Source organism: Danio rerio, chromosome 25 (genome assembly GCF_049306965.1).
Source record: "Danio rerio strain Tuebingen ecotype United States chromosome 25, GRCz12tu, whole genome shotgun sequence".
Taxonomy (NCBI): Eukaryota; Metazoa; Chordata; class Actinopteri; order Cypriniformes; family Danionidae; genus Danio; species Danio rerio.
The window spans coordinates 11867994-11890743 of NC_133200.1; the positions used below are offsets into that span (position 1 = coordinate 11867994).

General features: G+C 36.8%; 1 protein-coding gene and 1 long non-coding RNA gene across 2 annotated transcripts in view; one reads left to right on the forward strand and one right to left on the reverse strand.

Moving 5' to 3' along the window:
* Positions 1–22750, reverse strand: part of sv2bb (synaptic vesicle glycoprotein 2Bb) — a 51570-nt gene that overhangs the window by 8651 nt on the left and 20169 nt on the right. The window contains exons 2-3 of the mRNA XM_005161518.6: positions 11190–11874; positions 124–304 (exon numbers count right to left, since the gene is read on the reverse strand). Of these exons, the coding sequence (XP_005161575.1) occupies positions 124–304; positions 11190–11649 (641 nt within the window). The 5' untranslated portion in view covers positions 11650–11874. The remainder of the gene's footprint in view (positions 1–123; positions 305–11189; positions 11875–22750) is intronic.
* On the forward strand, positions 4163–5659 carry LOC141380908 (uncharacterized). Its single transcript, XR_012400280.1, has 2 exons — positions 4163–4314; positions 4408–5659. It is a non-coding gene; the product is annotated as an uncharacterized lncRNA (long non-coding RNA).

Genomic DNA, 22750 nt, shown 5'->3' on the forward strand with positions numbered 1-22750 from the left:
GGAAAACAGTGAGTTATTTTGATGCAATTAAATGGCTTCTGAGGTGGAGGGCAGACCTTTGTGCTTTATTTCTTAATGTATTGTTAGTATATCTTTGTTTTTGTTTTCTTTTCTCTTGCTTACCCTATTCCAGAAAACAGCCTGAAGAAGAGGAAGAAACCGTATCCCTGGGCGAACGAGGAGAAGAAGGCAGAGATGCAGTTCATGGCCAAGACGATGATCAGACATTTCCGTCGACCTACTTTATCAGCCAGACCACCCCAAATAAACGCTCCGAACATCATTCCCAGAAACACTATCAAACCTGCAGGAGAAATGGTAAACCATTAGAAATCAATTAACATCAATATTTAATTTTTTTTTATTTTTTTTTAGTTTAAGGTGGCATTAGGGGCAAAGCAGTGGCGCAGTAGGTAGTGCTGTCGCCTCACAGCAAGAAGGTCACTGGGTCGCTGGTTCGAACCTCGGCTCATTTCTGTGAGGAGTTTGCATGTTCTATTTTTTGCCTACCTACCCTAACCTGCCTAGTTAACCTAACTAACCTAGTTAAGCCTTTAAATGTCACTTTAAGCTGTATAAAAGTGTCTTATAATATCTAGTAAAATATTATTTACTGTCATAATAGCAAAAAAAAAAACAGTTATTAGAAATGAATTATTAAAACTATTATGCTTAGAAATTTGTTGAAAAAAATCTAAACAGAAATTGGGTAAAAAAAATAAACGGGGGCTAATAATTCAGGGGACTAATAATTCTGACTTTAACTGTGTGTGTTGTGTGTGTGTGTGTGTGTCTATATATATATATGGTAACTACTAACTAAGAATACTAATAATATGCCTTCATTTGTTTATTTTATAATACTAATTTAAAATATTAATTAGTATTTTTTCATTTATTACTTTTAGTAGTCATATTGTTTGACTTCCTCTAGATGGCATCCTCTCCTTCGTTTCCTTCTCAATTGGTATACAGTTAGCATTATGATTCTGTTCATCTCCCAAACGAAATTTACTGCAGAGTGTTTACTTTCAATCAATCTTATCTAATGAGATTCAGTAGATTCTACATGCGTTTTTTTTAATTAAATATGTAAGATCAGAACTCAAGTAACCACAATCAACTCAGGCTAATGCAGCCTCTCAAATGGAGGGAAAGGAACAAGGAATGAACAGTCAAAAGGTTAAGTGATTGCAATGAAAGGTTTTGCAATTCTGGTCAATCTTAATGAGCGCGAGTGGGTGTTCAGAAGCTATAGCAGAAATCACAGGTGTGCTGTTTGGCTGACGAAACACAGCTAGCGAATGTACCTGTCAGCGGGAAGCTCACTTAAGAGAACTGCCATTAGGTTTGAACCTTTGTGCAATGTCGGTGGAGGCACATTATCATTACTCCGCTAGATTACCTCCTTTTTTGAAAGCTGAAATTATTACAATTATGCTTCGCAAATGTACCAGAAATTTAAAAAGTTGAAATGGAGTTTAAAATAAGTTACAATTGCTTAAATGATAGGCTTGAAAATGGTGCTGACAAGGATGAGTTCAGTATCCAAGGAATGCACAAGTTTGTAACTAAAGTATTTTTTGTTTAAAAAAAAAGGCAAAAATGTTAATTCAATTAAGACTTCAGACATATATCCAGAAATCACAATCCATTATCAATACAAGGAAGACTCTGGTGCTTTAATCGCTGCCATAAATATTCAGAAAGACTTATTTTACATTTAAATTCAGTCAATTTGGGCTACACGGTGGCGCAGTGGGTAGTACAATCGCCTTACAGCAAGAAGGTTGCTGGTTCGAGCCTCGGCTGGGTCAGTTGGCATTTCTGTGAGGAGTTTGCATCTTCTCCCTGTGTTCACGTGGGTTTCCTCCGGGTTCGCTATATAGGTGAATTGGGTAAGCTAAATATCGTAGTATATGACTGTGATTGAGTGTGTATGGGTGTTTTCCAGTGATGGGTTGCAGCTGGAAGGGCATTTGCTGCATAAAACATATGCTGGATATGTTGGCAGTTCGTTCCACAGTGGCGACCCCGGATTGATAAAGGGACTAAAGAGGGTCACACACTAGAAGGTGTCCAGCCACGACTCAGGACACTGTTCATATTTCTGCCGTGACACAGAGTGTCATCTGATTAGTTTCATTTTAAATAGCGTGCGAATGTGCGCATCTGGTGTGTGACGCAGCGCTAAGACGAAAAGAAAATTAATGAATGGATGAATTTAGTAACATTTTTGTCCAAAGCGATTTATGATAGAGGAGATATTCAGCAAATCAAAAAGTAGAGGCAATGCACACAAGAAGTGCTAATTATACAAAGGAACTGTTAATGCTCAGAGAGTTAAGTTCCAAGGAGTGGGGAGTATATATATATATATATATATATATATATATATATATAGAGAGAGAGAGAGAGAGAGAGAGAGAGAGAGAGAGAGAGAGAGAGGGAGAGAGAGAGAAAGAGAAAGAAAGACAAAATAGTGTTTCTACAGGTGGTTTGTCAAGCCCACTCACTTGTGTTCATAAATGCACCATGTTTTTTTTTTTAGATGGAGTGATTGTAAGAAAGAATCTGGTGAAAATGTGCAAAAAACTAAACAAAAAAACAACATGGGCAAGTGTCTTTTACAGTGTCAGAAAGAGTTAGTTTTCTACAAGTGGTTTGTTAAGCCCACTCACCTGCGAGGCACAACCTCAATCATTTTGTTACATCATTACTTGTCTTCTACTTCTACAAAGTATTGCAATTTTTAAGATAAATCAACTTAATTAATAGTTAAATTCTCTTTAAACTTTATATGAATGCCTTCTAAATATATGATTATGCTTATTGAGAGATAAAGTTGTGGTCACATTTGTAAACTTCTGCAAAATGCAAAAAAGAAGTCCAGATTTATGGCATTCGTATAGAATTTAATGCATTTTAACAGTAAAAGTTTGTTGTACAACAATATGTTGGACAGTATTTAAAATAAGTAATTGACTACTATTGCAGCAACCCATCAACTAGTTTTAAAAACATATTTGCATTACAAAATCTAAGCAAATCTCAAAAGTATAAATCTAGTAAAAACATTTTACCAACATAAAAAAATTATAAAAAATAAAAACAATTAGTAAGTTTGGTTAGTGTTTTATTTGTAGAATGTCAAATAAAATTTCCTTTTTGTCTTAGTGAATACAATTTTAAGGCTGGTGCAGTAAATCAGCCATGAGACTGAGATTTGTCTTCAGATTTAACCAATTCAAATCATTTCAGTAAAACAGTAAAACATTAAAAATCACAAAATTAAGTTAGTTTAACTTATAACTTTTAATAAAGTTGCTTTGACTTAATGAAAAAAGAGTTATGGTAACTCATAAACTGATTATATTTAGCAAAACTCAAACTGAATGAGTTATGAATGAAATAATTCAATTTTTTGTGTTAATTTATCTCTAATACAAATCATTTGAGTAATTATATAGTTGTTTAGACTTAATTTGTATTACTTACTGAACTTAGCGATTTCATAACTGAACTTGTAACTGAAAATGTTTAAGTTACTAATACTCTGAACATTTGATGATAGCAACACAAATAATATGTCTATGGGACCCTCTCTCTCTCTCTCTCTCTCTCTCTCTCTCTCTCTCTCTCTATATATATATATATATATATATATATATATATATATATATATATATATATATATATATATATATATATGTATACTTTACAGTACACAAATAATTTGCCGCAACGGGTTTGCTCAAACAGTAACTTCTGCTATTAAAGGACTTTCTAAGCAAAATCTATTTAATTCTCCAAAGTATGTAACATGCTACCTAACAGCTTGTAAACCTCTCAATCTGCAATTCAAATAGAAGTGGTCTCATATAATTTGTTCATTAAAATGTATGTAATTAATATAAAATGAAAATAATACGTTCAAATATGTACAATTGGGCCAGGTATTCATTCATTCATTTTCTTTTCGGCTTAGTCACTTTATTAATCAGGGGTCACCACAGCAGAATGAACCGCCAACTTACCCAGCATATGTTTTACGCAGCTGATGCCCTTCCAGCTGCAACCCAGTACTGGGAAACATCCATTCACTCTTGCATTCACATACATACACTACGGACAATTTAGCTTACCCAATTCACCTATATAGCACGTCTTTGGACTGTAGGGGGAAACCGGAGCACCCAAAGGAAATCCACGTGAACATGGGGAGAACATGCAAAGCAAAAGACTCAAACCAGTGACCTTCTTAATGTGAGGTGACAGCACTACCCACTGTGCAACCGCGCTGCCCCGGGCCAGGTATAAATAAAACATTTTCCTCTTTATTATGCTTTCACCCACCAGTATGTGTATTCTCAGCTCCTCTGAACTCATTATCAATGTTCTCTGTAGATTTCCCCCTAAAACTACATACCAGAACAGGCATGAAACACAAGGGCCTGGCTTGGAGTATACAGATGGTCATGTGGTGAAGCAGGTTTGCTGTACTACTGGTGAGAGAGCGAGCAGATCAACATATGGAGCAGGTCTGCCATTATCCCCCACCGCTCGACACAAGGATCCTCCCAGCACACCATTGGTCAGGCGTAATCCACAGAGTCATGCAGTCGTGACGGTGTTTCAGAGCCAAAATGAGACACGAAGGCTGAGCCGATGCCGTGATTTCATTCTTTATTGCAGTCCAGATTAATATGACAACCTGAATTTACGTTTCAAGGGTTGAAGGCGGCGCTTGTCAGCTGAAATACTTTCTCGTATCCCAGACCAACACACGGAGGCTAAGTAAGATATTTGTACGTCTAGATTCTACCTTGCTTTCAAAACATTGTTATTTTTGTGTGTGAATTCCGCCCAGCCTGACTTACAACAGTGGATTAACCAATGGTGAGAGTTTTGGGTGGGGCTATTTGATTTTTAAGACCAAGAGATAAATGTGGGTTCAGTAAACTAACGAAAAGAAATTCAGAATGTTTCCAGTGGATAGTGGCAAGATGGCTCAGTGGTTAGCGCTGTGGCCTCACTGCAAGAAGGCCACTGGTTTGAATCCCAGCTGGGCCAGTTGGCATTTCTTTGTGGAGTTTGCATGTTCTTTCTGCGTCACGTTGGTTTCCTCTGGGTGCTCTTGTTTTCCCCACAGAAAAAAATCTAATTTCAATTTCAGTCAAGACACGATGAGATTGTGTACAGAAGATGCCGCATTGGACACACAAGACTCAAGCATGAACATTTACTTAAAGGAGAAGAACCACCAAAATGTCTACATTGCAACAGAAACCAAACAGTTAAACATATTCTTGTGGAATGCCCCATTTTTAATGTTCTCAGACAACAATTTTTATCTGGAGAGACTTTAAAGGAAATATTTTTAAATGGGAATCCATCTAAAATTGGAGAATTTTTATCAAAAGGAAATCTTAAAAAACTGTTTTCGATTTTTACCTTTATATTATCATCATTATTATTATTATTGTATTTTACCTTGTACATTATGTATTGCTGTTGATTACTTTTAATTGTTAGAATATTTTTTAATTATAGAAAATTGGTGTTTATAAAAAGTGATAAACTTGATCTATTTTCTTTTTGCCATGACATAGCCATAAAAGCCGAAATGGCAATAAAATTAAAACTCTCTTTCTGTTTCCCCCACAGTCTAAAGACATGTGATATGTGCTAGGGTATCTGCTGCATAAAACATATGCTGGAATAGTTGGTGGTTCATTCCGCTGTGTCGATCCCTGGTAAATAAGGGACTAAGCCAAAGGAATGATATTATTTTAATGTTTTCATTGAACCTTATCTTACAGGTTTTAAGATTTTTGTGAAAATAAAAATGTATGATTTTTTTTTTTTATGTAAGCATGAACTTAACCATAAAATATATGAATAATAAAAACACTTGGTTAGTAAGTTCGATTAGTCTTTCAATTGAAAAATATCCTAAAATGTCACATTTTCTATACTCATTAGATATAATTTTAAGGCTAGAGCATATATTAGAATGTTGTACAGTAATTTAGCTGGGAGAAAGTTTGACTGGTAAAACCTTCTTCGGATTTTGACCAATTCAAACCACTTGTATCACTTCTGCCATTAAGATAGATGGACAATTTCGGCTACTACATTAACTTTTTCAAGGCAAAAGGCGTGATCACATTAGCAAAATGTAGCACACAAATAGTTTCATTGCCCATTTTAGCAATGTATGAAGCATAGCTCACATATAATCACTTTCAGAATAAACAGCTTTCAGTTGATCAACACTGCAAATCCACAATACCAAATGAACCCTACATGAAATCTCACTCACTCTCTACTTTTTCTTATTCCTTTTTTTATCAAGGGCCACCACATCAGAATTAACTGCCAATTAATCTGGCAAATGTTTTACCAGCAGATCCTTTTAGATTGAACTAACTCATGCAACCCTAATTGCTGGGAAAGACCCACAGACTTCCACTCAAACACTACGGCCAATTTACTTGATCTAATTCTCCTTTACCACATGTCTTTGGACTGTGGGGGAAACCGGAGCACCTGGAGGAAAACCATGCTAACACTGGAAACCATGCCAACTCCAAACAGAAATGCCTCCTGGTCCACCAGGGACTCAAACCAGGGACCGTCTTGCTGTGAGGTGACAATGCCAACCACCTAGCCACTATACCATGTGAAATATGTATGGGGAAATAATTCACCCTCACATAAAATTTGCTAGGATACCAGTTAAGATCACTGGATTTTACCAGGTTATTGTAAATGAGACCACTTTTTGAGAGAGTTTCAGTACCAGTGTAACCCCTGTGGGTCTACAATACCCACTTCACCAGTATCCCCACTATGACGGGCATCTTAACTAATGCCTGCAGCCTATAATGCAAGTTGCTCCTGAGTCCATTGGAGTGAGTTTTACTCATACAGCTTTAACTAATGACTCTCTTACCCACCCTACTCTTCATCCACCCACTTTTAGTTTTACCTATACTGCAACAAGTGGAATTCACACCCGTGCATCCAGCATGGGAGATGAGCATGTAAACAAAAACACTACAGGCCACAACTTCTAGTGCGAGAGACCCTTTCTCAGTGACACTGATTTCCCTTCAACCTTATTGTCCTCCAAGTTTTGCGAACAGTGTAACCCCTCTCTTTCAACCCTCACTTTTCCAAGTGGGATTCAGACTGACATCTCCAACATTAAAATCTGCACACTAACAAGGACACTAAAGACCACAGTATCTAGTATCAGTTGCTAGTGCGGCTCTGAAGCCAAGGGGGTTTTATTTGTGCAGACTATAGTACCTCACTCATTAAAACCTCACTTCTGTTCAGGTCACAGGACCAATGAAACCTCTCTTGTTCTACTTAGGCCAACATTTTTTTATTGTACAGCCATAGGTTGAACCAGTGGTTCTCAATTCCGGTCCTCGGAACGATCAACTCATTAACAGAGAGATCCATGAACTGATCCTTTTGTGTCAAAAAAGAAAATTAAACAAAATCTGCAGGGCGAACATTACAAAATACTTGTACTCACTTCCCTTTGGCGTATTCCTTGCTTTATGAGGGGTCACCACAGAGAAATGAACCACCAATTACTCTGGCATATGTTTTACTGGCACTGGGAATACAACACTCAGTGTGGAGGAAGCACAGACACACTGTCCTATTCACACACTACGGCCATTTCACATGTACCACATATTTGGATTGTGGGGGGAAATAAAGCACCTGGAGAAAACCCACACAGACATGGGGGGAGCATGCAAACTCCAGACAGAAGGTCTTCTGGTCCAGCTGGGACTAGAACCAGCCACATTCTTGGTGTGAGACAACTATGCTAACCACTTGAGCACCGTGCTTCTCTCCCTCATACTAATTAAGTACATTTAGAAGAAATGCTAACTGGACCACTGGCACTGAACCAATTTACACCATTCATTGCTACTCTTCCAACTAGATACACAAACATTGCACCATCATGAATTGAAGAATTCTGGGCTAAGAAGGAACTGCAAAGTGGCAGACCCACGTACAAGACTTCCTGTTTGGTTCAAGACCAGCTAAAGCTAGAATGTCTATATAAAGACGGCGGTTCAGAGCAGGCTCCATTAGTGATGTGAAGTATATGAAAAGCAAGTGATGAACATAACCTGACGGTGATTTGAGGGGGAGGTGGGCAAGGGATTGTGTATCAGAGCAAGGTCAGGAGGGAAGCTATCGATCTGTTGGGCTACTGCTGACTCGGTTTTTCTTCACCGACGGGCGTGCAGGATGGAAAGTGCTCGCTCATTCTGGCTCCCTGATGCTCACAGACAGTCTTTACTCTCATACACGTCACTTCTGCACACACATCAATATCACTTAACCAAACGGGGGGAGGTTTTGCACCGTCACCCCTGGTGCCTTGGAAAATTCAGTTTGATAGACAGATTTGTACATTATGTTGGGTATTACAAGGTAAGCCAAAGTCTTTAAATCTAGCTTCCAGCTGTAACTAATGAATTATTCAGCAGATCCATCTGAAAATGTTGGGATTATCAGGTAAAACTGATTGTTTTCTCCCAAATGAGATCAAGGGGAAAAAATCTAATATATTGATCTTGCTTCTTAGCTCCTCCTTTCATTTTTAATAGTGATTTATCACAAGGGAGTGCCTGCAGAAGCGAAAATCTTTTATAAAAATAAAATTCTGTCCTAGCTATAGAGACAGCTACCTGATTTGTATGCTTGCTTGGTCTTACTTAATTGTCTCTCCAAGGTTTTAATCTGGCCAAAACCCAGCCCAAATCTGGCCTACCTTTGGGAGTCACGAGTCAGTTTCCCCAACTGCTTTACTAAGCAAGAGCGGATTGATGTAAAACCGAGCGAGAAACCCAGCCGCATGAATCTCAGCCGTCGAATTCTCCATTAGCTAATTTAAGAACGTTTTTAATTGATGGTCTCTTTAAGTACCAGCTGGCTAAAATTGACTGTATGCCATCACTCTGCTCTGTCTCAATTCACAAAATCACTAGGATTCATTAGACTAAAACTTTCATCAGCATATGCATATGGAACAGCTTCCATGAGTCCATAACCAGCAGGATTTAATTTAGTTTTGCTTGGTAGCTTTATATACTCCAACAATGATTCAGGAAAAATTATATCTACATCTATATCCATAAAATTCATTACGTAGGTAAGTGTTTGTGATCATTTTAAGCTTATAGTAACTGCTGTATTGAACATTTATCACTGCTTAATAATCGAGCATGCCATAGACACTGTGCCATATGTACTGTATAATGTTAAATACTGTACATTTGGCACAGTGTTTATAGCATGCTCGATCATTGTGCGGTGATAAATGTTTAAAACAGCAGTATGCTAATTTATTTAAAAAAAATCTCCTTAGTTTGCATATTTTCTTCAGCTAACACTGTGCTGTTTGCATTTTTGTTAAATTGAGCATTTTGTTATGGCTTTATTTTATGAAAGTACAATCAAATAAGCATTCAAAAAGGATATGCTAGCAACCTATTAGCTTATTAGCAATAGAAATGTGAAACTGCAAGCAGTGCATCATGGAAAATGAGTAACTCAAATTATACTTTAAAATCAACACATGATTACAGAGCTAAAGGTTTCAATCATGTTTTGATCACTCATTTTGCTGGATTTTTACTTTAGCTAACAGTTAGCATTTCTGCTAAATTAGCGTAATTTAGCATTTTAATATTAGTCTTAGCAGTGGAGATGTAAATGTAAAGTTGCCGTTTGGCAGTACATTCAACATGCAACATTTTAGCTTAGCAGAAATGTAACGCAAAAATGCACTGCATCATGGGAAAACACTACAGAGCAAAGTATACTTAATAAAAAAACATGTAAAACAGTATGCTATGTAGTGCTAAAGATTTAAAACAATAATATGCTACATTGCTGACAGTATCATTATGATGCAGATTTACTTTAGCTAACAATGCCCTATTAATATTTCTAATATATTATTGGTATCAGCCTATATATCAGTTATCGGCTTCCGATGATAAATAATTATCAGTTATCAGCTTCCAAATACAAATAATTATCGGTTATCAGCTTCCAAATATAAGTAATTATTTTTATCGGCTTCCAAATATAAATAACTATCGGTTATCGGCTTCCAAATATAAAGAATTATCATTATCGGATTCCATATATAGAGAATTATCGATTATTGGCTTCCAAATATTAAAAATGATCTGTTATCAGATTCCAAATACAAAGTATTATTGATTATTGGCTTCCAAATATAAAGATTTATCGTTATCGGATACCATAAATAAAGAATTATCGATATCGGCTTTCAAATATAAATAATTAGTGGTTATCAGCTTCCAAACATAAGTAACTATGGGCTATCAGCTTCCAATTATAAATAATTATCGGTTGTCGGCTTCCATATATAAAGAATAATGGTTATCTGCTTCCAAATATAAAGAATTATTGGTTATCAGCTTCCGGAAAAAAAAAATTGTTATTGGCTTCCAAATATAAAGAGATATTGTTATCGGCTTCCATAAATAAAGAATTATCAGTTATCGGCTTCCACAGATTTATAGTTATCAGCTTTCAAATATATGTAATTATTGGCTATCAGCTTCCAAATATAAAAAATTATGGGCTATAGGCTTCCAGATATAAATAATTATCGTTTTTTAGCTTCCAAATATAAAGAATTATCAGTTATTGGCTTCCAAATGTAAAGAATTATCGGTCATCAGCTTCCAAATAAAAATAATTATCGTTGTCGGCTTGCAAATATAAAGAATTATCAGTTATTGGCTTCCATATAAAGAATTATCGGTTATCAGCTTCCAAATCAAAATAATTATTGTTATCGGTTTCCAAATATAAAGAATTATCAGTTATTGGCTTCCAAATGTAAGAAATTATCGGTTATCAGCTTCCAAATATAAAAAAAAATTTGGTTATCGGCTTTCAAATATAAAGATTTATGAATTATTGGCTTCCATATATTAATAATTATCAGTTATCAGATTCCAAATATTAAAAAAATATTGGTTATCGGCTTCCCAATATGAACAACTATTATTCCCAATAATTAGTTAGTTAATAGTTATTTCCCAAAATTTTCATTTAGGTCCATCCGTTGGTACTTTTTCAAACTCGTGAAAATGGTGACTTACCCAGCATTCCCTTCTCAGCGTGGGACAAACACATGTCTTTCTCAGCACTGGGTAGAACCAAAGCCACTACAAAGCACTCGACACTGTCTGCCATGAGCGCCAGACCCAACACCACAAACAGGGTCCACTGGAACTTCCCATGTCCACAGTCCTCCATGATGTCCTCGTATTGTTCGGCAAGCTCCTCGAGTTCCGACACGGTGTCCGTCGGGGTCCTTGCTTTCGCTCTCGCCGCCCTCCGAGCAGCCTTGACCTCATCTGGATGTGGGATACCCTGATATTCCCCTTCATACATTTGATCATCTTCATCGTGTCCTTCAGTAGCATCACTGGCAGCGTCTTCTTCTTGGGGAGGGTAGTCGGTTTGATACCCGTAGCCGTCCTGTCCTCCCTGTCCATACGTCCCATAACTGTCTCCATCTCCCTGGTGGTAAATGTTGTTTTGGTATGGGTCCGCCATGGTTTCAGAGATGTTCTTAGCTAAATTTCAAGTCGGAGCCTATATGTGCATAATCCGTAGCTGCTTTGGTACGTGTTTGATCTGCTTGCGTGTTTACTGCTAAAGAAATCAAGCTGAAGAACCTCCAGTCAGCAATGGGTCTCTTGAGTGTGGCTGTAAGGATGGCTGTTGGACACTTTTAATCACCTTTGATTTTTGGCGCTCTCAATGGGCCACATGCTGAGCCTGCAAATAGAAAACAACACTGATGAGTTGATTTGGATAAGTTCAACATGTTTCAGGATCAAGTTTAAATGGAGGACACATAAGAGTTTTATACACACTGATTATATTGAGCTTAAAACAGGTTTCATAAAGGAACATTCCACTTGCTAGTTAAGCTAATTTTACGACTACCCTAGAGTTAGATAAGTTTTACCATTTTTGAACCTATTCAGCCGATCTCAGAGTCTGGTGAGTGCACTTTTAGCTTAGCTTAGCATAGATCATTGAATCAGATTAGACCATTAGCATATTCCTCAAAAATGACCAAAGAGTTGTCTTTAAGGGTGCTTTCACACTTGGTTTGAATGCCTGGTCCAAACCCAAGTTTGACAGTCCCCCCTCTGTTTTTTTGTGTGTAGTTCCTTTATTCACCTGGATTCACCACAGTGGAATGAACCACCAACTTATCCAGCATATGTTTTACACAGCGGATACCCTTCCAGCCGCAACCCAGTACTGGGAAATACCCATACAAACTCATTCATATACACTATGACCAATTTAGTTAATCCAAGTCACCTATAGCACATGTCTTTAGACTGGGGGAAACCGGAGCACCCAGAGGAAACCCACGCCAACACAGGGAGAACATGCAAACTCCACACAGAAACGCCAACTGGGACTCGAACCAGCAACCTTCTTGCTGTGAGGCGACAGTGCTAACTACTGAGCCACTGTGTTGCCATATTCTAGGCCGAAATGTTGGAAGTTACATAGCTGGGGACTATTTTCAGGCATGATCTCATTGCATCTTCTGCAGCCATGGAATGACAGCTAAGTTCCTTTATTATTACACCGGAATGAGAGTAAAGTTAGCCATATCAGCCTAGAAAAAAGCTACTTTAAATTTTTCATCAGTCTTAAAACATGATGTAACTACAGAGGATCCAGGCTTTAAATAGAAACATTATCAAAGAAGAATTTTTGAGTGAGATGCTAATGGTCTAATCCGATTCAATGAATTATGCTAAGCTAAACTAAACTAAAATGTTCCTGCCATAACTGTATATCGGCTGATTGAATTCAAAAGTGAATAACCTCAAATATTTAACTCTAAAGATTTGTAAAATCAGCCTATTTTTTATTTTTATTTTTGGAGTGTTCCTTTAAGGTAGTGGTGTCCACACTCGGTCCTGGAGGGCCAGTGTCCTACATATTTTAGTTCTAACCCCAATTAAACACACCTGAACCAGCTAATCAAGCTCTTTCTGGGTATACTTCCAGACAGGTGTGTTAGTGGAAGTTAGAGCTAAACTATGCAGGACCTCCAGGAGCGAATTTGGACACCCCTTCTTTAAGGCTTTATGACGAGATAATTATTAATTGTCATATAATTCACATATGTTTCCTTATATCAATTATTTCAATAGAAATATTGATATAAAAGCAGCATAGTGACATATACTTTACAGCCAATAATATCTACAAGTACAATACACTAATCATGCATTATTTAAACAAAATCCCCTTTTTTGTTAAGCAAGTCACGACATGCCGCATTAATATTGTTTCCTCGATTTCACACTTTTTAAATAGCCTTTGTAAAGCTGTGACCAACAGAGCTTACAAATGAAAGCCAGGCCTGTCACAAAACATGAAAACCTCTGCTCATTTATTCACCAGCCATTCAGGTTTCTGCTAATACAGCAAATAAGATCGGTCTCACTCTACATGAGGATTTACGCAAAGGTTTTGCACATGTCTTATTCCCTATGGTTCATATTTTCACACCAGCAGAACGAAGACAGGTTGTGAATTATAATAAAATCCACCATACATATGTTAATAACATCCGACCGATCTGTTACTACCTTTACGGCCTGTGGATTCGTTACAGGAAATGCCGCTAGCGGAGACGTTCTTGAATTAGGTGCGCGGGTCATTAGTTTAGTTAAACACGGAGTCTGATTTGAATTTCTGTGGTCAGAGCGAGAGGGCACAAGTGGGATCTTCTTTTGAATTGCTAATTCGAGTAAGCGTATAATGAATGGCGAGGTCATATGCATGAGCCTCTTCCAGATTAATTAGCGCTGATGAGGAAGACATGGAGATGACGTACGTATAGTCAGCCTTATTCACTTTGCATTTGTCTAAATTGATTATTGTTATGTGTTTTATATGGCTTTAATTAGACAGGATAGAAGAAAGGAGCGGGTGAGTGTGAGAGTAGTATGAATACTGTCAAGAACATGCTAATCAAAGAAGGCTAACTGGAAACAGCTGGCCATTAGCAAACAAGCTCAATATATGTTTTCTGAGCTTTTGTAGTGGTAAATTATTAAACAGAAGCTAACTATCAAAGTAAACATGTGTTGTTCAGTTAGCTTATAGCTCATTACCCTAAAAGGCATATTACTAGCTGATTAGCAAGCAGTTAAACAAGTGGCTAAATTGGCTAATGTCGAACAAATAAGCAGGTATCTGTTTAGCCTACTACTTTGAATTTACAACTTTGTTATGCTCTTTTTAAAGTTCTGTAACTTTAAAACTTTGGCTTTCGTCAATGCTAATATTCGGGAGGGGTTAGCGTGTGTATTACGCTACAAATCCTCATACTAGTATCTCAGCCTGCTGAGTAATATGTTAGCCTATCACTTCAACAGTCTATTAGGCTCCAAATTTAGCACGACGCTAGCCATTTAACCTGCTAGATTAGTGACAAAATGTTACCTCTCACTTTAGCAATTACGCCACAAATGTAGCATGATGATAACCAATTAGCCTGTTAGATTAGTGAGAGAAATGTTTGAAAAGACAAACGGCTTGGGGAAAGGGAAATTTGGGTTTTTGTCAGTGCTAACTTCTGGTTTAGTCTATCACTTAGCTATCAATTAGGCTGACAATTTAGCATGATGCTAGACAACTAGCCTGCTAAAGTAGTGACACCTATGTTAGCTTATCAATTCAGCAGTCTAGTAGGCCTTGTGCAAATTTAGCATGATGATATAGACAACTGGCCTACCAGATTACTGACAAAATACGTCAGCCTGTCACTTTAGTAATTACATTGCAAATTTAGCATGATACTAGTTGATTAGCTTTTTAGATAAGTGACAGAATTATGAGAAAGGCCAAGCGGCTTGGAGAAAGGAAAAATTTGTTAGGGTTTTTGTCAGTGCTACTTTTGGTTTAGCTTAGTATATCTCTTAGCAGTCAATTAGGCTGACAATTTAGCATGATGCTAGTCAATTAACCTATAAAGTAGTGACACCAATGTTAGCTTATCAGTTCAACAGTCTAGTAAATTTAGCATGATGATAGCCAATTAGCCCACCAGATTACTAAAAAATAGAGTAGGCTGTCACTTTAGTAATTAAACTGCCAATGTAGCATGATGCTAGCCGTTTGGGTTAGACAAAACAAGAATGGGTGTTGTTCAATAGTTTTAGGACAACTTTGATGAAAGGTGATGAACCACGAATGTTGACTACTGTATGTACAGAGACCACATTTCATTACGGAGGTAGACAAAGTTCCTGTTTTTAAAATGCTTTGTGCTTGTCCACTTTCAGCCATTTCCTAAAGTAGTTAAAAAGAAATACCTCCATGTCGACGAATTAATTCAAATTGCCTCAAAATACTAATACTAAGGCGTAAATGATCTCTTGACCTCTTATAATCAGATCACCGAAAATCCAAAGTGGAAACAGGGCCAAACAAGCAAAGTAAAAACACATTTAGCATGTGCAAATGTTCATCAGGGTCATCAACAACAAACACAATGAGATTTCCCTCAGGAACAGACCCAATCAGGGCCTATTAGAGAACTGTTGTTCAGTAAAAAAAAATCAATTTGCAATCATTTTAGGCAGCACAAACCCATCCAAACTCTCGCGCTTGTCTTGTTAAACATTGGTTCCCATCTGTGCATTATATGAGAGCAGCGACTTCTGGCACCAAAGCGCTCGAGCTCATTAAATGGCTTTTTATTCAAGATTGATTCACTCCCCCCTTTTTTTCCGGCTCCTGTGTGGATAACAATGAATTTGTTTATTGTTCAAAAGAGGATTGCACTGGGTAAATGTGCAATTTGGCATTTTCTCAGGCCTTTCGGCATCTGCGACAAAGTGGCTCATTGCATGTTGACAAAGACGAGTGAAGGTCAGAGTTACCAGATGGGCTTTTCTCTAAAAGAATCCGTTGCAGGTTTATCTGATAGCTTTTCCACCGAGCCTTGCAGGAGACATTTGGTTCTTTGCAAACTGATATAAGAGGCACTTTCTGAGCAATAGTTACTATGACAATGCTAATAGTTACTATGACAATCAGGCAAGACTTTGCGAGTTAAAGGAAGGGCTGTTTTTGCTATTCAGGCTAATTATAAATGTTAAAAGAAGGGAGACTTGAGGAATCGTGGAATCGATGCTTGTTTGCATGGACACGTTGCCTTTGAAAGGAATGGCAAAGTCACTGGCATTGATTGCAAATATCGCAAAGACACCAGTCAATAAGTTCTTACACTGAATTTAAATGAGGAAAAAAGAGAGTGTGCACATTTTGTGGTACAACATTCATTCATTTTCTTTTTTGGCTTAGTCCCTTTATTAATTAGGGGTCGCCACAGCAGAATGAACCGCCAACTTATCCAGCATATGTTTAACGCAGCGGATGATACAATAAAATGAGGAAATAAAAAGATTAAATGGACAGTTTACCCAAACAAGAATAAAACCAACATAAGACTCATTCTGAAAATGTAGCCCTATACATTTCTGGAGATCGTAAATTGGGTAGCCAGAAGTAGGTATGGCTGTATTTCATTTTTTTACAGATGATGCAGGGCGGTATGATGGCGTTCTTTTTCACGCTTACCAGCTGACCGTTTAGCTTCATATGGCTTTCCGGCTGTTACCAGTTTGTTCAGTAGCTCGCCATGTACGTACGTCACGATGGGGTTCGAGTCTGGTGAAGAACGGTTTCAGAAAGCAACAGCCAATGGAAACACACTCTGTTGAATTCGTGACAACAAAAACTGCAAAAAAAACGTAGCTCCTGGGACGTATTTGACGGTCTCCAGAAATGTATATAGAGGTATGTTTTCAGAATGAGCCTGGGTTGAATATAACAGCTAAATATGTCGGCGAAATAAGGAAAATCACACAACAAAATAAGATAAAATTATTTAAATTAATGTTTTATTAATATTACGTCTCAGTGTTTTCACATAATCAAGACTTAAGCTGAACATATTCATTCATTCATTTTCTTGTTGGCTTAGTTCCTTTAATAATCCGGGGTCACCACAGCAGAATAAACTGCCAACTTATCCAGCACGTTTTTACATAGCGGATGCCCTTCCAGCTGCAACCCATCTCTGGGAAACATCCACACACACTCATTCACACACACATTCATATACTACAGACAATTAAGCCTACCCAATTCACCTGTACCGCATGTCTTTGGACTGTGTGGGAAACCGGAGCACTCGGAGGAAACCCACGCGAACGCAGGGAGAACATGCAAACTTCACACAGAAACGCCAACTGAGTCGAGGCTCGAACCAGCAACCCAGCAACCTTATTGCTGTAAGGCGACAGCACTACCTACTGCGCCACTGCGTCACCTGCTGAACATATTGTATAAGAATATAATATACAGGTGAACTGCCTATGCTAAAAAAAATTGACCGTAGTGTATGAGTGTGAATGAGTGTGTATGGATGTTTCCCAGGGATGAGTTGCAGCTGGAAGGGAATCCGCTGCATAAATTGCTAAATAAGTTGCCGGTTCATTCCGCTGTGGCGACCCCAGATTAATAAAGGGAATAAGCCGAAATGAAAATGAATGAATGAAAAACCCAATGTCAGAATTGTCTACATTTGACTAAATTTTTTGTTACAACAAAACACCATTTTTAAAAATGAAATACACACCAGAGGGCTGATTTGTGCATGTTAGGTAAAAAAAGAGAAAACACTCACCACACACACACACACACACGTCAAGCCAAATACACAACCCATGCATCAAACTAAAACCTGGGCATGAAACATTCAGCAGACCACGTGGAGCCCGTCATTCATTATCCATGGAGATAACAAGATTCTGCTTAGTTGCTGGATTCAGCTATAGCTATATACAGACATCAGACTTTTTGCAACATACTGGTGAAAATTCTAAGCAGTATTGAAATAAATCTTCCTATCATAATATCTACAGGATGAAACCCACAATCTGCAACTGGTCAGGCCTGTTCAGTGCAACAATAAATTGGTTTGTGCATTGAATAAATGTAGTAAAGTTGAAACAGTTTTACTTGTGGATGAGATTAAACTGACATACAGTACGTTTTATCCAAATTAACTTCATAACATCAGTTGAATGTTTGAAAACACTTCTGATTATTTCTATAAGGTTATTACTATTTATTCTATAATTGCTAATGTTGTAAATATCTTATTACTTGTTATCTTTGTTGTTGTATTTTTCTTATTTCTTTATAACATAATCTGATCATGTGATTTGTATGTTTCCACTTATACACATATTGAAACACACACAAACACACACAATTGAATACATATAAAAATATTTGTGAATGTTGGCAGTCATTCATACAATTTATTAGTTTGCTCATGTGATTTATGTAAATATTGTCGCATATGGGGTTGCTTTCGTTTTTACGCTGTTAGCTTGTCAATAGCGTGGTATTGCAAAATGGTCAGTTATTGCAACAGCACTAATTTTCATATCAAGGTATTAAAAATAGAATAGAATATTGATATTTTTCAAAGTATTGTATCGAAGCTAGAAATGACAGTATTGTATTGCAAAATTGCCGGTTATTGCGGCAGCCATACTTTTCATATCACGGTATCAAAAATTATATTGAATATCGATATTTTTCAAGATATTGTATCGAAGTTAGAGATGACAATATTGTATTGCAAAACTGTTGGTTATCGCGACTGCCCTAATTCTCAGATAAGGGTATTGATAATTGTATCAAATATCGATATTTTTCAAGCTGTTGTATCAAAGTTAGAAATTACAGTATTTTATTACAAATTTGCTGCAATTGCGACAACTCAAATTTTTTATATTAAGGTATCAAACATGGGAACATTCATTCATTCATTTCCTTTTTAGCTAAGTCCCTTTATTAATCAGGGGTCGCCACAGCGGAATGAAACGCTAACCTATCCAGCATATGTTTTATGCAACAGATGGCTTTCCAGCTGCAAAACATCACTGGGAAACACCCATACACACTCATTCACACACATACACTACGGACAATTTAGCTTAACCAATTCACCTAGCGCATGCCTTTGGACTTATGGGAAAAACCGGAGCACCTGGATAAAACCCACGCGAACACAGGGAGAACAGAATTTTCATATTATGGTATCAAAAATTATCTGTAATGTCACTATTTTTAAGGTATTGTATCAAATTTAGAAATAACAATATCATATTGCAAAATTGTTGGCTCTTGCGTCAGCTCTAATTATTTTATTTTATTTTTTTAGTAGAATTAGAATTAGGCCCAATCCTAATTCTATTTTTGTACCCCTACCCCTTCCTCTTAGCCCTTGCAACCAAAGGTTAAGGGGAAGGGCTTCAAAGTTTACCCCTAAGAATTGGGACAGCAGTACATCACCTGCACACGTCATTGTATGTCCTCGCGATCTCTTGCTTCATATGAGTTCAGATGATGGCGACTACTGTAGTGATTCCAGTTTTGTTATTTTTTGGTATTTATCTTCATCACTGAAATCACTGAAGCCATGTATTGTTATCATAATGATCTAATGTGGCTATAAGATCATAACAGTACTGTGCATTTACACAGTGTTCATATTCATTAATGTAAACACACCAAAAACAACATGAACATTATAGCAGACACTGTAAAAAGCCCATTCCCCTGCCACTAGACTTTTCTGACATGCAGTGTCATCGACTGTCAGAATGTTGTGGGACTGCTGTACAGAAGTTATTATTAGGGATTATAGATCTCGAAATTTAGCTGTTTTTATTTCAGTTATTTTTTTTTTAAGCATGATGGTAAAACACGAACGCGGTTATGAATATATTAAAATGTGTTTGTTTGTTGTTAAAATTTGTAATAATGACAAAAAATACGAATTAGTGGATCTCCTTACTTCCGGGTCCAGTTGGACCTAGTGTATTCTGTGAAATTTTTCCTACCCCTTGGTTTCGAGTGTGGTCCTGAAAAATCTTCATTTGAAGAAGTGTATACCCCTTGCCCTTAGCCCTACGCCTTCAAGATAAAGAGAATTGGGACACCACTACCCTTTCACAGGCACGCGCAAAACGAGGGGTAGGGGTAAGGGGTAAGGGGTAGAATTGGGATTGGGCCTTAGATAGCCTTAATTCTCATAATACAGTAACAAAAATTGTATCAAATATTGTATTTTGTCAAGGTGCTGTATCAAAGTTAGAAATGACAGTATTGTATTACAAAATTGTCGGATATCGCGGCTGTCTTAATTCTCATATCACAGTATCCAAAATGGCATTGAATATCAATATTTTTCAAGCTATTGTAATTGAAAATTACAGTAAATTGTTGTCATTGCGACAGCCCTTATTTTATATGAACATATACAAAATAGTATTGAATATCTATATTTTTCAAGGTATTTTATCAAAGTTAGAAATAACAGTATTGTATTGCAAATTTGTTGGTTATTGCGACCCCTAATTCTCACATCACAGTATTGAAAATAGGCGACGCAGTGAAGCAGTAGGTAATGCTGTCACACATCAGCAAGAGAGTTGCTGGTTCAAGCCTCGGCTGGGTCAGTTGGCATTTCTTTGTGGAGTTTGCATGTTCTCCCTGCGTTCGCGTGGGTCTCCTTCGGGTGCTCTGGTTACCCCCACAGTCCAAAGACATGAGGTACAGGTGAATTGGGTAGGCTAAATTGTCCGTAGTGTATGTGTGTGAATGAGTGTGTGTGGATGTTTCCCAGAGATGGGTTGCCGCTGGAAGGGCATCCGCTGTGTTAAAACAGGCTGGATAAGTTGGTGGTTCATTCCGCTGTTTTGACCCCGGATTAATAAAGGGGTAAAACCGAAAAGAAAATGAATGAATGAATGAACAGTATCGAAAATGATCGAAGTTAGAAATTACATTGTTGTGAGAACACTTTTCACATCCCTTATCTTTACAATAAAATAATAATAATAATTATATTAATAATAATAATTGTTGTTGTTGTTATTATTATTATTATTAATTGTTAAATAGTATTATTATAACTACAATAATACTGAAACAGATATTTCATTAAGTGTGTGCTCACAACATCCTATTTTAGTTAAAATATATAAATAAAAAGATTAAAAACATAATATAAAAATAGAAATTAAAAAGATAATACTCTCTCGAAAGATCTTATTGGATAGGTGTGAATTATCATTGTTCTTAATATTGCAGTAAATACCAGAAAATATTGTGATATAGTTTTCATCCCTATAGGCAGGGTAGCCTAAGATGACGGATTGCTTGTTTGGGAGTGGCAGATGAATCGTCAGTCTGGAAAGAGATCAGAGAGGATTGTGGTTTGGGATTTTAATGCATTGTGGGAAATAATGTGGCTGGCAATGGTAGTTTTTCAAGTTTTAGGTTGAGCACCAGTGCGTTTGACAATGCAGCAGACCTATATTACTGACAAGTGTGAAAAATTAAGGTGTTGAACACTGTTGATCTGTTGCATTAACTTTAAAGTAAAACGATGAAAAGAGATGAAAATAAAAACAAGTATTGAGAGGAATCTGACTAAAGTAATTAAGCAAAAGAATAAAACACAGCAAATGTAAATTAAAAGCCATACTTTTAGAATAGACAATAGCTAAGTGATACCTAAATAAACCTAAAATTTAGAAAATGTAACATGAAATATTTATTAAAAGTGCACAGACATGAAAAATAACGTATAAAATAGATCCTAAGTCTAACTAAATATAGAAATCTGACACACAACACAGTTACCAAAACTAAAATTCACACTGAAACAGAAAATATGTAAAAACTGATGCAAACTTTTGATGTAATGTATTTTTTTATTTAACAATAAAATGAATGTATATGAGCTACCCATATATTAAAAGAACACCATGCAAAATTTGTCTGACAGAGAGAAGTATCTTCTGTCCACCTCTTCTTCATCACTGAACACCATGTTCTTGACATTATGCATAAATTGCCCTTTTACAGATCATTCAATATGCCAAAAAACTGTCTGAATAGAGGATCAGAACAAATAAACAAAGCAGAAGAGACAGTGCTGTGAAAGAGCTGATGTGAAATCTCTCCTTCTCATATTTTATAGCTCATTATTGTAGACATCGCACAGCAGGAAAAATGACAAGGCTCTTCAAATGGCCCTCATATCACTAAAATGGAGGAAAATTTCACCAAAAACAGCAGGACAGTGTAACTGATGCCTATTACTGTAGACCTCTGTATTTTTATTCACTATATTCTTCATATACAAGATAATAACAACATTCTGGAAGATTAAAAAATTTATGTTATATAGTACCATTCATGCAATGTGTCCTACTGTATATATAGTGTTATACATACATGCAACGTGTCCCACAGTGTCTCTTGTAAAGTGTTATAGAATGTTTCACAAGTTAGCAAGAAAATATCAAAGAGATTTGTGGATCATGATGCATTGTGGGAAAGAATGTGGATTATTAAAAAGCATTTAGGTGAAATTTAGATGCATTCAAGCATAAAAACAAATGAAAAAAAAAAAACAATATTTTACTGGTTAACTGAAGAATAAATATATAATACATATACAAATGCACTTTTTCCAGCTAGTTGTAAAATAGTTCTCATTTTCGTTTAGGAT